Consider the following 16,577-nt stretch of genomic DNA (forward strand, 5'->3'; position numbering starts at 1 on the left):
GACTTCGTCAATCTCAAGACCTGTCGGATCAGTTCTTCAATGCAGTCTCTTGGAGGTGCTCATAGGGCTAGGATGTCGTGTGCGCCGTCATAGGGGTGGGTGTGTGCGTATGTATGAGCGTCTTTGATTGTACTGTGTTTATTTTTTTATTTATAAAATTGGCAATTGGCATGGTAGACTGTTTTAAGAGCATCTCCAGCCGCGTCCCCCAAACCGCGCCGGATTGAGCGTTTGGGGGACGTGTTTTCTTCGTGCCGCATTTGGGGGACGTCGCTCCCCAGCCGCGTCCCCCAAACGCCTCCCCCAAACATATAAAATACTTTTTTTGGCATTTTTATTTCAATTTCCACAAACTAATACATAATTGGGAACGTGGTTTACACGAAGACACAGTTTGGAACATGGTTTTCCACAAACTAATACATAGTTTGAACCATGGTGGACACAAATATAAAATTTTGCAAAAAAAACTAAACCTAACTAGGCCGTGCATCGAAGTTTTCCTGTGTTCGCTGCTAAGAAAGAACACTCGAGGGCACACCCAGTCACCCAAACTGGAAAATCTAGCGGGAGGATGGTGCCCTTGTGGGTTCTACCGATGAGACGAACATCCAGAAACTTCCGTGCACGTATTCGCTACGAAGAAACAACACTCTTCATCATCAGTCGTCCTCCTCCTCGGTGCTATCGCCGTGGTAGTCCCGGCGGCAGCGCGTCTCGTCGAAGACCTTGACGCTCATGTCCCTGTCGCCGAAGTAGGAGAACAGGAGGATGAAGCCGGCTTCGAGGCTGTGGTGGCCGGCGAACTTCTCCCAGCCGATGTTGAGGTACATCTTGCCGCGCGCGTCGTAGATCACGTCGACGATCCACCGATAGTAGCCGCACGCAGCCTCCCGCAGATGCATCGTGCGCGGGCGATCGTCGCCGGCGACGTAGTCGGCGAAGGAGTCCGACAGCCTCTGGAGGACGAACACGAACATCACGTCCGGCTCCACGTCCATCTCCGACGATGAAGACGACGGCGTGGGAGGCGCGACGAGCGTTCAGCTCTGCCGCGGCCACGACCACGACCACGACCGCGAGGTCGGCCTCCGCCTCTACCAGACATAGCGTCGAGTCTTGTTGAGATTGTGGCGGCTAGGGTTTGGGAGAGAGGTGCTAGGATTTGTGTGTGAGAGGGACGATGAGAGGCGGCCCTTTTATAGGCCGGAGGGAGGCGGAGGAGCGGTGGGGCTCATTAACGCCGGCACGCAGAGCTAGGCGCGACGGGACGCGTCGCTGCGCCTCTGCGGGAACCGCGCCGTCGCTGCGGAAACTGCACCGTCGGCTCGCAAAGCCAATAACTTCCGTCGCGAGGTAGGCGACGGTTAGGTTAAAATTTATTGTGCCGCTGACGGGTCGACCCCGCCACTCCCCGCCTCGCTTTTCGGTGTGTCCGGCGTCCCCGGAGCGTCCCCTGTGGGATGAGGACGGGCTCGGGGCGGCGGACACCGTATCGGAGCGTGCCGGACAAAATTCGGGTTCGGGAGACGCGGCTGAAACGGTTTTTGGTCCAGCGCGCCTCAAGTTGCTTTGGGAATGCTTCGGAGGACGCGATGATAAAACGCCACGGGCCGTGGCACCAACGGGAGTTGTTGGTGGGGTGGGAGCACGGCGCCACGCAAGGCACAGAGCTAAACCCTCAACAAAAACGCGAAGCGGGGGCGCAGGCGCAGAAGAAGATAGGGAAGAAACCCTTGCCCTTGCCCTCCTCCCTCCGCCCTAATCCGCGGCAGCCAAATGGCGCTCACCTCCCAGAGCCTCTTCTTCGCCCCGTCGCCCGCCGGCCCTTCGCGGCGGGCCCGGGGCCGCGCCGTCACCATGTGCGCCGCCGCCGCCTCGCACAACCCGCAACCCCGAAACAACCCCCTCGCCGTCTCATCCTCCACCCCCAAATCCGAATCCAAGGACTCCAAGAACGCCCTCGCCCTAGGCTCCGCCATCGCCGCCGCCGCCTCCGGCGCCTTCCTCATCGCCTCCTCGGGCGGCTTCGGGGGTGGCCCCGGGGGCCCCCTCGGCGGGGGCGGCGGAGGCGGTGGGGCCGGCGGCGGCGGCGGCGGCGGCGGCGGGGGCTTCTGGTCGCGGATCTTCTCCGCCGGCGCGGCGAACGCCGACGAGAAGTCGTCGGGCGACTGGGACCCGCACGGGCTCCCGGCCAACATCACGGTGCCGCTCTCCAAGCTGAGCGGGCTGAAAAGGTACAAGCTTTCGGAGCTCAAGTTCTTCGACCGCGCGGCGCCCGCCGGCGGCGGCGCCACGGAGGCCGGGCCGGAGGACTCCTTCTTCGAGATGGTGACCCTGCAGCCGGGCGGCGTGTACACCAAGTCGCAGCTGCTGAAGGAGCTCGAGACGCTCGTCTCCTGCGGCATGTTCGAGCGGGTCGACCTGGAGGGGAAGGCCAAGCCCGATGGCACCCTGGGCCTCACCGTTTCCTTCACCGAGAGCGTCTGGAGTGCTGCCAAGCAGTTCAAGTGCATCAATGTTGGGCTCATGGCGCAGTCAGGCCAGGCCGACTTCGATCAGGACATGACGGAGAGGGAGAAGATGGACTACCTTCGCAAGCAGGAGCGAGATTACCAGCAGCGTGTCCGCGGCGCCATGCCGTGCATATTGCCAGAAACCGTCAGAGGGGAGGTTCTTGCCATGATGAAGAAGCAGGAGAAGGTCAGTGCCAGGATGCTGCAGAAGATCAGGGACCATGTCCAGAAGTGGTACCACAACGAGGGGTTTGTATGCGCCCAGGTGGTCAACTTCGGAAACCTTAACACCAGTGAGGTTGTCTGTGAGGTGGTCGAGGGGGACATAACCAAAGTGGAGTACCAGTTCCAGGATAAGCTCGGAAATTTTGTCGAAGGGAACACACAAATTCCTATCATAGACCGGGAGCTGCCCCAGCAGGTATGGTGCATACCACTAGCTTGTTACTAAAACCAGCATGGGGGAATAATTTTATTAGCATTACTATGATGTTCTATTGTCAATTAAAATGTTATAAAAGATAGTGATTACATTGAAATTTTATTTTGACTAAGGAACTACAATAAATTAGCTTATAGTAGTAGTGTTCTCGAACATGACAAATGATTTTTGTTATGCATCGTTATTGGAAGGTTAGTGTTTAGTAGTTGTTGCAATATCCTGTGAAATCAGAATGCAGCTGGGTTCTGCTTTCCTGTTGAAAACCATCTTTTATTACTTATGTATGATTTTTATTAGCGTATTGGTTAGCTAGGAGAGTAGCAGCCCGTAGCATACCCTTCCGTGACTTGTGTTTTGGTGATTGTTCAGCATCCAATAATCTCAATCTATAACTTCTGCCACCCTGGTTAGGAGGTGGTCTGCTTGTTCTGTCTTTTAGAAACATAAAGGTTTTCTTGTTCTGACTGATGTTGAACTTGATCATGATTCTCCTATGTTCATTGCGCTGATATGAATGTTATCCAATACAATGTTTGTTATTTTTTCTGAGGCGTCAGCATTTAACTTGTGCTTCGGCTGCTCTGTTACAGCTTCGACCTGGTCATATCTTCAACATTGGAGCAGGAAAACAAGCTCTGAAGAATATAAATTCACTTGCTTTATTCTCCAATATAGAAGTGAATCCGCGCCCTGATGAGACAAAAGAAGGTGGCATTGTAGTGGAAATTAAGCTTAAGGAACTAGAACCAAAGTCAGCTGAAGTAAGCACAGAGTGGAGTATTGTACCTGGGCGTCAAGGAAGACCTACTTTGGTATTGTGTCTAATAAATTTGCAATCTTCTATTTTTCATGAAATCTCTATTTAAAAACTGGTAGGCATGTGAGTAACTACAGTATTATATTCCTGTTCTGCAACCTTGTATCTGATGGCAAATTTCTTTTAGGCATCCATTCAACCTGGAGGAACTGTGTCATTTGAGCACCGTAACATCTATGGTCTTAACAGATCTATTGTTGGTTCTGTTACATCCAGCAACTTGCTCAACCCTCAGGTTAGTTGGTAATGTGTTATTTGTTTCTGTATTTTTTTCGTTGTTTTCCTTTTGGTTAATCATTTAGTTGAAGCATTCACAGGGTAAGTTAAGCATGTCATTCTTGATTCAATTGTTTGTTCCTTCCATTACACTACATCTTCGAATTATATTTCTGTACATTGTCTACACTTCCATTTGCAAAATCCTTAAACATACTTTAGCTTCAAGCCTCAACTGGCCACTACATTATAAAAGAACCAAACAATGGTGCAAGCTATAGCTGTTAGATAAAGAGCAACCGTGTCATGTGTAGAAACTAGACACGTGCACATGGTTTCTTTGTTTCCAGCATCACGGACAAGCTTTGGTTTGTTTCATTTTGGCAACATAATAACCTAACATTTGTCCAAAGTTCCATCCCGAGATGTTTTTTCTTTTCTAGAATACTCCTGAGATGCTTTATCGTTTCCGATTTAATCTTATTAGGGGAATGTCTGCTTATTGTTATTCCATATGCATGTGCTTATCCATTGTTTTTTGCTGGTCTTCAGGATGATCTTTCATTCAAGCTTGAATACGTCCATCCTTACTTGGACGGCGTGGATGACCGTAACAAAAACCGCACCTTCAAAACTAGCTGCTTCAACACCAGGAAGTTGAGTCCTGTCTTTGTTGCTGGCCCCAATATGGAAGAAGCACCACCTGTTTGGGTTGATCGAGTTGGATTTAAAGCCAACATAACAGAGGTTTGCACATGTTGATATTACCATGTACATCTTCTATTTTTTGTGCACTATTCAAGAAATGCCTGTAATGCGAAAATACACTTCTTGATTTCAGAGCTTCACACGACAGAGCAAATTCACATATGGCCTTGTGGTGGAAGAGGTTACAACACGTGATGAGACTAATAGTATCTGTACACATGGTTCTCGGGCAATGCCTAGTGGTGGCTTGAGCATGGATGGACCACCCACAACCCTCAGTGGTACTGGTGTAGATCGAATGGCATTTCTACAAGCAAATATAACTCGAGACAACACAGAGTTTGTAAATGGTGCAGTTATTGGTGACAGATGTATTTTCCAGGTATGCTGATCAGTACCCTTATGTTTCTGAAAACAAAAAAGTAGTCCTTCAATTACTGCCAAGCAGCTCTAGGCAAAGTTCAAATGCTACCCTTAATTGCTTGAAAAGAACAATGACATGCCTCTTTATGGTTGATCTTTGCTTCAAGTTTTTTACTTCCAGACTTCCACACAGTGCACATAAGGTTAAAGCATATGTTCCAGCGAATATTTTTGCTATATTATATGTTCAATACCATAGTAGGTAAATTATTTGCAAATGTTCTAATCGCCTTGCAAGCTTGTAAGCTTGTTTCAGTTACTGTTCAATACCATCATGTGCTCGTAGAAAGTTTTCCATGGCTTTATAGTACTTTAAAAGTTTCGTCATTGACTGCAGTTGGATCAAGGTCTTGGCATTGGAAGCAAAAACCCACTGTTCAACCGTCACCAGCTTACGCTGACAAAGTTCATTAATCTAAACAAACAAGAGAAAGGTGTTGGCAAGCCTCTACCAGCTGTGTTGGTTCTTCATGGTCATTATGCAGGCTGTGTAGGAGATCTGCCAAGCTACGATGCATTTACACTTGGTGGACCTTACTCAGTTAGGGGCTATGGTATGGGTGAATTGGGTGCTTCTAGGAATGTTCTTGAGGTGAGTACTAACTGCCTTTTCTGCTGCATCATATTTGTCACAAATTATAACATGTTTTAACTTTTAAGAGTACTAACTGCCTTTTCTTCCGATTTATTCATTAGATTGAACAAGCTCAAAATTTGACACATAAATTTGTGTAACATATGATAGTCATTGCTATACTGATAACTATGTTTTATGTGCCTTTTTATCCACTCAGGTTGCAAGTGAGGTGCGCATACCTGTGAAGAACACATATGTTTATGGATTTGCTGAACATGGCACCGACCTTGGGAGTTCCAAGGATGTGAAAGGAAACCCTACCGAGTTCTTCCGACGGGTTGGCCGCGGATCTTCTTATGGTGTTGGTGTCAAGCTTGGCTTGGTAAGAGGAGAGTACATTGTAGATCACAACACCGGGATTGGAACCGTTTTCTTCAGATTTGGCGAGAGATTCTGAGTGCATTTCATTCGGCCTCTGAGGAAGGAGCATTTGAACTACTGGGGTACTGAGTCTTGAAGCCGCCGTGCACTTGTTGGATTCAACTGGAGAAGGGACTTATGTTCTTCTGGAATAATCAAGTTTTGTTGTATTTTTCTGGGCAAGGGAGAAGTTAGTTTCAGGATGAGTTCTTTATTTGTAGGATATGAGGTTTGTCTTACAGAGCTTCGAGCTGGTGTTTAAGTAGATGAAAGTTGAGTGCTTAGTGCTACCAAGGGGTGTTTTGACAAGGCTTTTGTCAGAGTCAATTCGTTTCCCCGTTAGCACTTTGTTCGGTTGGTTAGCTAAATTGTCAATGCAGTTTTTGCTCCATTGACGTATTATTATGGTGTTATAAGTGGTAATAACTCGTTGATCTGTACTAGTTCAAACATGGGATCGAAATTATGGTGCAGTTTTTGCTCCATTGACGTATTATTATGGTGTTACAGATCTTCGAGCTGGTGTTCAAGTAGATGAAAGCTGAGTTTTTAGCTTGTATCTTTACGCTGTTCAAATTCTTCCTGGGCATTTCTTGGGCCGGGCCGGGCTTTGGGCTGGCCCGAAAAAAGCCCGACGGGAAATCCTTGGCCCGAGCCCGGCCTGGCCCGACCAACTTTCAGCAAATTTTGGCCCGAGCCCGGCCCGCGGCCCGAAAAAGCCCGATTTTTTCCGGGCTGGCCCGACGGCCCGGCCCGATCTAATGGTAATTTCCTTTTTCTGTGGCCCGAGCCCGGCCCGATATAATTACGGGCGGAAGAATGATGGCCCGAGCCCGGCCCGATAGAGAGAAAAAGCCCGGCCCAGCCCGGGATTTTCGGGCCGGGTCGGGTCGGGCCGTTCGGGCCGGGCTTCCCATGCCCAGGTATAGTTCAAATCAGTGCACTTGATAACTGCTTCAAATTATGTTATACATCAGACAAAACTAGCAACCATACATGACGAAATTGCATGGGTAAACCTGGGAGCAAACGCACCCTATATTAAAAAAAAAATTAGTAATTCAGAAAAAGGTCAAAAAAATTCAAAATTTTTTGGGAATCAAAGATGATCATGTATTGTACTCGTATACGAAAGATTCACCATGGAATAACTTATCTTGTTTCCTGCTTCAAAAAACTTATCTTGTTTCCTGGGTGAAAAAAACGGACTTGGAGGTCCTATATTAGAGTACTATTCACGCTATATTCGTCATAGATTTGTTTTTTTTTTGCCTGAAGTCAATGTGAAATATTTCTTGGCCAAACAAATTTATACGAGTACAATACTTGATTATCTTTGATTCCCAAAAGGATTCGATTTTTTTTAACTTTATTTGAAATTACTACATTTTTTGGAGTATATAGGGTGCGCCTGCACCCGAGAGCCAAAAGTCCGGGTCGCCTTACAAGGATGTTGATCTGGTTCCGGGCTTGTAAATGACATTGTTTCTACCAATACAATGACACACAAAGTTAGTTCTGTTTTCTAGAAAGAAATACTACGCAGTAGTAACTTGCACGGGGTACTACAGGAGCAATCACTAGATACTTCGTCGGCATATTGGCAACGGAAGCATTTGACATTACATATTCTTGGTGAGTCGGAGGGCAAATGATTGATGATCTTCCATGAATAACTTCTGGTGATCTTCTGACGAACCCAGATAAGCCGTAGATAAGCTCTAAGCTGCTTCGAATCCGCAGCAAATGCGCGGAACGGAGACCAGCTCATGGATGAAGCAGCTGACGAGCTCTTCCCGGCAAGGCCGCCATGGCCACGTCCTCCACCTCTTCTTCACTCGCCTCTGCCTCCAACCAAGCATTCGCGGCACGGTAGACCCCTACCCTGCCGCCGTGCCCACTGCCCTCCGCGCCTGCGCGCACCTCGCCGAAGCTGCCTCCGGCCGCCTCATCCACGCGCTCGTGCTCACGCGCCCCGCCCTCGCCCGGGACGAAGTCGTCGCCACCGCCTTGCTCGACATGTACGCCAAGTGCGGCCTCATCGCCAGCGCCCGCAAGGTGTTCGACGATATGCCGGGCAGGGACCTGGTCGTCTGGAACGCGCTGCTCGCGGGCTACGCGCGCCACGGCCTCCCCGAGCACGCCCTTGCGCTGGCCGTCAAGATGCGTGGCCGCGGCCTGACTCCCGATCTTGTCACTTGGAATGCCGCTGTGTCGGGTTTCGCGATGGCGGGTGATGACAGAATGGCCGACGATTTGGTTAGCGCAATGCAAGAGGACGGGTTCCAGCCGGATGTGGTCACATGGACATCGCTCGTCTCTGGCTCGGTGCTGAAGTTCCAGTACGGCAGAGCGCGCGCGCTGTTCCGGCAAATGGTGGCCGGCGGCGCCCGTGTCCTGCCAAGCTCGGCGACGCTTAGCAGCGTCCTGCCAGCATTTGGCACCGTCGGTGATATAAAGCATGGCAAGGAGGTCCACGGCTACGCTGTCATGACCGGCGTCGAACGGGAGCTCACTGTGGGCAGCGCTCTCGTCGACATGTACGCCAAGTCCGGACTCGTGCACGAAGCGCGCCACTTGTTCGACAGGATGTCAGAGAGGAGCACGGTGACATGGAACTCCATGATCTTCGGTCTTGCGAACTCCGGCCATTGCCAGGAAGCCGTCGGCCTGTTCAACCGGATGCCGCAAGAGGGGGCAAAGCCGGACCACCTGACCTTCACCGCCCTTCTGACAGCCTGCAGCTATGGTGGCATGGTCGAGGTCGGGAAGGTCTTGTACCGTGGCATGCGGGAGGAGTACGGCATCGAGCCGAGGCTGGAGCACTATGCTTGCATGGTGCATTTGCTTGGCCGAGCTGGGATGCTTGATGAGGCGTATGATTTCATCAAGGCGATGCCCGTGGAGCCGGACTGCTTCGTCTGGGGGGCATTGCTTGGTGCCTGCCGGAGCCATGGGAACGTCGAGCTCGCGGAGTTGGCGGCGTCCCGCGTGCGAACTGTTGAGCCGGGTAACGCGTCGAGTTACGTGCTGCTCTCGGGAGCACTGGCCAGTGCTGGCCAGCAGCACGACGTTTTCAAGATTAAAAGATTAGTGAAGAGGCGCCGGCTAAAGAGGCTTGATGGATGCAGCTGGCTAGAAACGTCTTAGCTACGGGGATGATCAGCGGACTGCCATCGGAGACGGACATAACTAGGATATCATGTCGTTGGGAAGTACCAGAGATAGCAAATACAGTACTTCATAGAGCTCAGGTTAGTACATTTGCCCTGTCATCTCCTTTCCACATATACATGTCCATACTGAATTTTGTTCAGCTTACCGGTAATAACAGTTCATACACTGCACATAGGTGCAGTTGTTCAGATACAACACATTTACAGTTTTACATACAACACGCTTACAATTACATACTCAAGCATACACGACACTGAAAACAACACATCACTCGAAACTGAGAAATTATTGATTTACTAATCCCTGAATTACAACAACTGAATTATTTATTGTACATCATCAGGACAGCGAACTCCTAATCTCCTCTTCACGTCCTTGCCCAATTCAGACCGTTCAATTACCCTGTGAGTTACCTGGTGCTGGACCTAGAAGCAGCATCATTCCTCCCCCTGTTCCATTTCCTGTATCTGATCTCTCATCAGGAGCGGCCCTCCTTAATGAACCTTGGCGCAGCGGCTCAAAGAATCTACCGGCAACATCAGGAGGTTGTTCGAACGATTCCTCCCCAGGCAGAACGAGAAGCCCTTCCCTTTGAAGCATGGATGGCTGATGGTAGCATGTAACCCACAACGAGTCAACAAGTTGCCTCTCCTCTCGTGCAGCATCAAGATCGTCAGGAGCCATCATCCGTATGCTTTGTATGCGTCCCCAGAGAAGCCGTTGTAGCCTGTCTTGGTCCGCTAGTAAAGTCCTATTTCCCAGTGCTGTGTCCCTTGCCAGCTCAGGCAGGCCTCCTAATGCTGCTTCTCGAACACCGGAGTCATTACTGGATACCAGATGCATCATAAGATGGGGAAACCCTAGCTGCGCGAACACCGAGCAATCGGAATGGTTCTCACTGAGCAGATAATGAGTCAGGCTCAGCGCTTTCCTGTACCAGCAAACACTTGTCAGCCACAATCATACTGTCGAGTCATTTGGTCTATGTACTTGGGCCAGATCAGTTATATTACCTCTGAAACCTTGCACTCTCTGAGTTTAACGCATCTCTCAGTCCTGCATATCCATTGGCTAGGCGAAACGCAGCAACTCCTGGTTTGTTGTTCCGAATTAAGGCTGAACATGAAGTGATGACAATGTTAAACATGCAACTTAATGAAACATGCATCAGTGTTCGCATCTAAACAAGAACAGAAAATGCTTACAGGATAGTGCACCAAGAGCCTTTATGCGAGCAGTGAGATCAGGATCTGATGTAAAATTGGATACGAGAGGCTCAAAACCACTAGCTTCCATGACCAGCTGCTGGCTAGTCGGATTGTTCTGAACAACTGTTGTTACCACATCAGCTGCTTTAGCTCGGATGCGAGCGTTAGAGTTCCTGAGGTACCTAATAACTGGAACCAAGCCACCAACAGAATGCAGATCTAGCATACCAAAGGAACAAAAGGGGAATCAATCCACAACGTCCTGTTATCATAACAAACAATTCACACAGACAATACATTCACAACAGTTTGGTGACTGTCAGATGTTCGTGTCAATTCGTTAATCAAGCAATTCTGGGAACCTAACAATATTTTATTCCCTAACAGATCAGCTCCCCTTGGAAGTTGTAAATTAGCATAGTGGAAGGGGAAGCTGAAAATTCACCTGAAGAGCAGTGTTTTATTGGCAAAAACCACTACAGTTGCCTCCATCCATTTGTTATGACGTGAATGTTTTCAATTTGACACCAGTAAAGTATATGCCTTCCAAGTGCTACCTTTGTTTCCTACAGATGGAACTGTAGATTTAACTCAAGGTAATAAATTTGAGTTCACATACATAGAACTAAAATAATAATAATGCATCTGCAAAACCTTAGTGCTCTTTTCGATTACCAACCCATGGCTAGCGAAGAGTCTCATAAATCATCAGACAGTTAATTGTGTAGAATACTAAAATGTTGTGCAAAGTCGAGGCCTGAATGCCTGATTGAGATATCCCCACAATTGTCTACCAGAGATATGTAACCATACACCACAGTTGGACCATGGTAACCAACAATTAGCAAGAATGAAAAAAAAAGATGATGGGGTGATCAGAGTCAGACATACCGTTTGCTACGTCGATAGACTCCACATGTACCTGCAGCTCAGCTAGCAAATCTGCAATGGTCACAAGTAATAAATCAGTGTCAACTGTGAGTTGAGCAAACAAAATCCTATTGTGCCAGCGTCATGAGGCCAAGACAATCCTATACAGAAATGACAATCCTCAAAAAAATTATAACAATGGGGAGAAAGACACAAATGATTTGATTCACAGAGGCCTCAAAAGGTGAAAAGCTTGGATGAATTACGAATAGCAATGGCAACGTCCCCGCCTACACTGGGAACATTCCATACCCCTATTCCATCTTTCCAAGAACCGCATAAGTTTAGCTAAATCATCATCCTTCCTTTGTTTATCATAAAAAACTGAAGCATCGATCACACAAGTCCACGCCTTAATCCTAGTACAAATCGACCTTCGCTATCGCCTTCCACTCGCATGCCAGGTATTTAATACTGAATCCGTACCTTCGATGTCGTCGGGCGTGATGCCCTGCGCCTCCAGGACGGAGAGCGGCGTGCTCATGAGCAGCGCGATCTCCCTCAGACGGCTCACCACGTCCTCCGCCATGTGCCGCCCCGCCGCCTCCGCCAGCCACCTCCGCTCCTCCTCGCTGCACACAGCGCACCAGACACTCGCTTCAGCCGCAGAAGCCCAGATGAGAACACGGCCCCGAAAATACCAGCGAAACAGATTCCATCCCCTTCCTCTCGCCCTCACCTGATGGCGCGAGAAGGCCGCGCGCCGTCAATGTAGGAGAGGCTCCACTTGAGCAGCCTCGCCCAGCTCATCCGGTGGTCTCCGGCCATCCCGACCTCTCCTCCTCCACCCGGTGATCCCACGGCGGCGCTGCCGGCGAAGCGAATCGAAACCACCACGACGCTCCGGCGTGTTGCGGTGAGCGCTCCTTCCTTGTGTTTCTTCCTTCGAGTGCGTGTCACAGCAAATGCAGACAGGTCAGGCGGCGTCACAGCGGTGGCACTCCCATTGATTTTCCTTCTTCTCGATGAGGATCGATTTCTCTGGAACTCTCTCGGCCGCTCGGCCGCATGCGGCCACACTGCAGGCCGCCGGCCCACGCTGGCCCGTACAGGCCCATCATCGCGCGCCAAATTGGCCCACCCATCGCTCCGTCCGTGTCGACCGTTCATTTCACTCCACTCCATTCCGCTGGCGCGAGGGACGGGATAATGGCGGCAGCGCGCTCCCTCTCGCTCCTCCTCCTCCCCCTCGCGCCACCCGCGCCGGCGCTCTCCTCGAGGTCCGCTGCTCCTCGCCGCGCCTGGAATGTCGGCGGAGGAGCCGCGGGGCGCTTGCGCCTCTCGACGAGGCTGCGCCCGGTCGCCGCCGCCTTCGAGGAGGTGGAGCAGACCCCGGAGATGATGAGGGTGGCTTCCGATGACAGCACCATCACAGCCACCGTAGTGTCCGCGCTGCTCACAATCGCCTTCGTCGGACTCTCCCTCCTCACCATCGGGGTAGGTGACGCGTCTGGTGCCTCTTGGACAACGAGTAGCCTACTGCATTGCTGGATTTTTTTATGGTCGTTCCTGATTACTCGTATGATTGATCCATTCTTGCATGGTTCCTTTTATGGCGGGCATCGCAGGTCATTTATTTGGCGGTACAGGACTTCTTGCAGAAGAGGGAGAGCGAGAAGTTTGAGAGGGAGGAGGCTGAGAGGCAGAAAGAGGAGGCCAGGAAGAAGAGGGCCAAGGCCAATAAAAGGAAAAGAAATCGGCGATGAATGGCTCCTCTGTAATCCCAATGTGAGTGACCATCGCTGGTTCTTCTGTAACCCCAATGCCACCGATTCTTCATTTTCCTGCCTTAGTTTCTTGTTTGTAGTAGCAGTAATTTTTGATCCAGCATTAGATTAGTTTTAGTTTGGGGTCAGGTTTTATCTCATATTACGAACATGGGTATGAGATAGAAGTAGCCAACCACTGCATATGCTACCACTAGCAGAATTTTGTATTGCAGTTGCAAACAATTGCTATTTTCCTAGGGAGTAGAACAACAGTTAATGGTGTCACACAAAAGTTTATTGCATGCCTTGCAAGTTAGTTGCATTGTCAATTGTCGTACTGTATGGAAGATTTTGTGTTTGAAAATATCTCTCAGTAACATGTTTGAAAATATTCTACAGCGTTCAAGATTGTGTTTTTTGTCAGTTAACTTTCGGGATAGTTCGCTTATCTTTCTGAATTTTAAGGAGGCTAAACTCTGTAGTCATACATTAGCAACTGAGCATTAGTGTTATGTTATACTTCCTCCGTCCCAAAATGTAAGGCGTCTAAGGATTGGTCAAAAGTCAAACCATACAAACTTTGACCAAATATTTAGAAAAAAATATTTACATCTACAATATCAAATTGACATATTAAGAAAATATACTTTAGAGTGAATCTATTGATAATGATTTAGTATTGTAAATATTTATATTTTTGTGTATAAACTTGGTCAAACTTTAAAAACATTGACTTTTAACTAATCCTTAGACGCCTTATATTTTGGGACGGAGGGAGTAATACTCTAGTGCCCTTCAGGCCATGAGTATGCAACATTAGTGTGCTTACCCTTACACATTTGGATGACAACCTCATAGAGAACATATCAGGTTCTTTCTTCCGTTACAGTGCTTCCGTGAATACTTATATGCACACTTGTAGAAAGTCACATATGCATTTCACCTAAGACGAGTATCTTGTTGACAAGGAGAGTGTGGGCAACGTCAACCAGATATCATTACAGTTTTGTACAACATCATTTTGACCACCAAAACTGGTTATGTTCTGAAAATCATTCGCAGATGGAAGGATGGAGGTGATACCGAATTGTAGATGTTAACTGAGCAGCTAAAATTTGCATGAAACACATGTCGGCCCTATCTTTTTTCTTTGTGATGTTTTGGTTCACAACAAGAAGGTAGAAACATGAGAATAAAGTAGGACCTGCCACCCCCCGAAAGATGGTACACAATTTTATGTAAACTCCGATAACATTGGCATCAGCTCAATCTATCCTGTCATATAATTTCTTGGTATAATGTAAGAAATTGAAGAGCAAACGGAACACAAATTCGCCACCAAATCTGTTTGCATTCACAGAATCATTCACAAATGGAAGGATTGAGGCGATACCATGTACCATGTTAACAGAGAGGCTAAATTTGCATAGAACACATGAGAACAGGGTGGTAGAAACATGAGAACAGAGCTGGTTCTCTGCCAGACTGCCACCACTCGAAGAATGATACAACTGTCTTGAAAATTCCGACAACATTGACAATAAGATCATTCTATCACTCTATCATGTCATATAGTTTATAAAATAGATCTGCTTTAGAAAATTAGGAACAAAACAGACAAGTTCTGTTGTGAGGCATATCCCTAAATAAAAAGTGCATAAAATATAGCTAGCGTTTTTCCACTAGAGTTTGTACAGGACGCTTGATTATATAAATGGCTTACTTAATGTTTTTTTTTTCTTAAATTTGTAGGCTGGTAGCAACGTGTGGTAGCACTGGATATTTTCTATATAAACAAAATATATTGTTATTTTGACCTTTCACAGAATAGCTCTTATTGTGTTTATACAGAGAGATATCCTAAAATATAAAGGGCGAAGAGATAAATATCATTCTTCCAGTAGAGATCGTGCAGGATGTTTGATTATAGAAATGACATATGTAACATTTTTTCTCTTTAATTAATTTGGAGGCTGGTAGCACCGTGCGGTAGCACTAGATATCTGTCTCTGCACAAACACGAAATATTGTTAGTTTGACCTTCCACAGATGAGCTGTTTTTGAGATAGATCGAATCCCCTTCATGGTAGTCTTGTAGTCTTGTTTGCTGCTTGAACCTGGATCATGTATGTAGCTGCTTGCGTTGTATCTAGGCCTGAGATTCACTTTCCTCTTTAGTAATTCTTTGGTTCTTGATGCTCAAAATTCCGTTCTACTTGTAACTTGGTTTATACATCCACTCACAGTGCTCCATTTGGTATTAATGCAGAGAAATCTACGGCATTCACTCAACAGTGCTCCATTTTTGCGCTGGTTTTGTGTCATTCTGAAGAGCTGCAGCTTCTTTCTTGTGTCAGTTCTGTTCATATCTCTTTCTCGAGTTGCCTCGTCAACAATGTTACTCCTGAATGCAAATACAGTATGGTCACTTTGAGTTTTGCTGTGCCCTTCATGCCTACTTACGTCGGTTCGTGCGGTCCTCCGTCCTGAACGGTGGCACTGTTCTGCTGTCGATGCCAATCAACAGTTGGTGGTTCCCATGCTGAAAAAGCTTGCACAGTCCTCCCAAATACTGAAATCGAGACCGAAGCACTAGGCATCAAACCAGCCTTTTTTTTTTGTTCGTTGAATTATATGCACACTGCACGCTTTTGGGTACCCGCATGATTTTAGATATTTCGGATATTTCGTTGCTTCTTTGGGATTCAGGATAGTTAGGCAACTGCCTTTCGCGCGTGAACCTTGAGAAGGACAGCTATATCTGTGTTCGTTGGGGGTTGCTTTTCTTCTGGAAGTGCGGAAAACTAGGTCCGTCCATTCTGAAATGTGCCGTACGACTATGTATGTGGACGCCAAAAGCAACTAGCTATGAACATATGTGCCAAAAGCTAGCAGCTATGAACAAGCTGTTGGATGCTGCTGGGCCACGCGTGGACATGTGTAGCCTCAGCAGAACCTGGAAAGCTGTTGAAGAACGAGGGGTTCATGATTGGGTATATCATATGCGTGCATGTTGGGCGCCGGAGCGAAGCAATATATATTATTTTCTGGACAACGCATCTTGTTAGGTAATTTTCTGATGTAATCTGCGAACTGCGACTACTCTTCTACCACCTCGCGCTCGGATAAGCACATGAACCGAACCCATGTACATGGTCACACGCACTTTTATACTACACAATAGGAGTTGAAAATCGAAATTCTGTATAGGGTATATTGACAGTGATCATGGATATGCAAGACCGCAAGTTATGGGGAGGAAGCTTCTTGTCAGCCCTCTCTCTTGAGCAGCAGACATGGAGTAGTGTAGCATGACTTTCTTGAACATGACAGCTCCTGAAATTTCTGTGTTGCTTCTGTGGTGTAGATCTCAAACCCCTTTCCTGACGTGGACTTGAACCCATGTCAACCTTGATGGGGTTTTGACACCTGGC

The 16,577-nt window shown here is 48.0% G+C and overlaps 4 protein-coding genes across 4 annotated transcripts; 3 read left to right on the forward strand and 1 right to left on the reverse strand.

Annotated features, from left to right (window-relative positions):
• The first annotated feature begins 1,745 nt into the window (after nucleotides 1-1,745).
• Nucleotides 1,746-6,634, forward strand: LOC124702078 (protein TOC75, chloroplastic). The gene is made up of 7 exons (XM_047234177.1): nucleotides 1,746-2,937; nucleotides 3,549-3,770; nucleotides 3,903-4,010; nucleotides 4,544-4,738; nucleotides 4,833-5,081; nucleotides 5,460-5,714; nucleotides 5,917-6,634. Exons 1-7 carry the CDS (start codon nucleotides 1,780-1,782, stop codon nucleotides 6,154-6,156), a joined length of 2,427 nt encoding a protein of 808 aa, XP_047090133.1. The 5' UTR covers nucleotides 1,746-1,779; the 3' UTR covers nucleotides 6,157-6,634.
• A 1,189-nt stretch (nucleotides 6,635-7,823) lies between these two features.
• On the forward strand, nucleotides 7,824-9,269 carry LOC124695274 (pentatricopeptide repeat-containing protein At5g59600-like). Its single transcript, XM_047228136.1, has one exon. It carries the CDS (start codon nucleotides 7,866-7,868, stop codon nucleotides 9,267-9,269), a length of 1,404 nt encoding a protein of 467 aa, XP_047084092.1. The 5' UTR covers nucleotides 7,824-7,865.
• Nucleotides 9,270-9,621: 352 nt separating this feature from the next.
• On the reverse strand, nucleotides 9,622-12,202 carry LOC124697910 (hsp70 nucleotide exchange factor FES1-like). The gene is made up of 6 exons (XM_047230434.1): nucleotides 12,114-12,202; nucleotides 11,861-12,006; nucleotides 11,396-11,446; nucleotides 10,502-10,723; nucleotides 10,310-10,412; nucleotides 9,622-10,227 (listed from the first exon to the last, which is right to left on the reverse strand). Exons 1-6 carry the CDS (start codon nucleotides 12,200-12,202, stop codon nucleotides 9,690-9,692), a joined length of 1,149 nt encoding a protein of 382 aa, XP_047086390.1. The 3' UTR covers nucleotides 9,622-9,689.
• Nucleotides 12,203-12,568: 366 nt separating this feature from the next.
• On the forward strand, nucleotides 12,569-15,581 carry LOC124697911. Its single transcript, XM_047230435.1, has 3 exons — nucleotides 12,569-12,871; nucleotides 13,003-13,162; nucleotides 15,413-15,581. Exons 1-2 carry the CDS (start codon nucleotides 12,584-12,586, stop codon nucleotides 13,138-13,140), a joined length of 426 nt encoding a protein of 141 aa, XP_047086391.1. The 5' UTR covers nucleotides 12,569-12,583; the 3' UTR covers nucleotides 13,141-13,162; nucleotides 15,413-15,581.
• The last annotated feature ends 996 nt before the right edge of the window (nucleotides 15,582-16,577 follow it).

Source organism: Lolium rigidum, chromosome 3 (genome assembly GCF_022539505.1).
Source record: "Lolium rigidum isolate FL_2022 chromosome 3, APGP_CSIRO_Lrig_0.1, whole genome shotgun sequence".
Taxonomy (NCBI): domain Eukaryota; kingdom Viridiplantae; phylum Streptophyta; class Magnoliopsida; order Poales; family Poaceae; genus Lolium; species Lolium rigidum.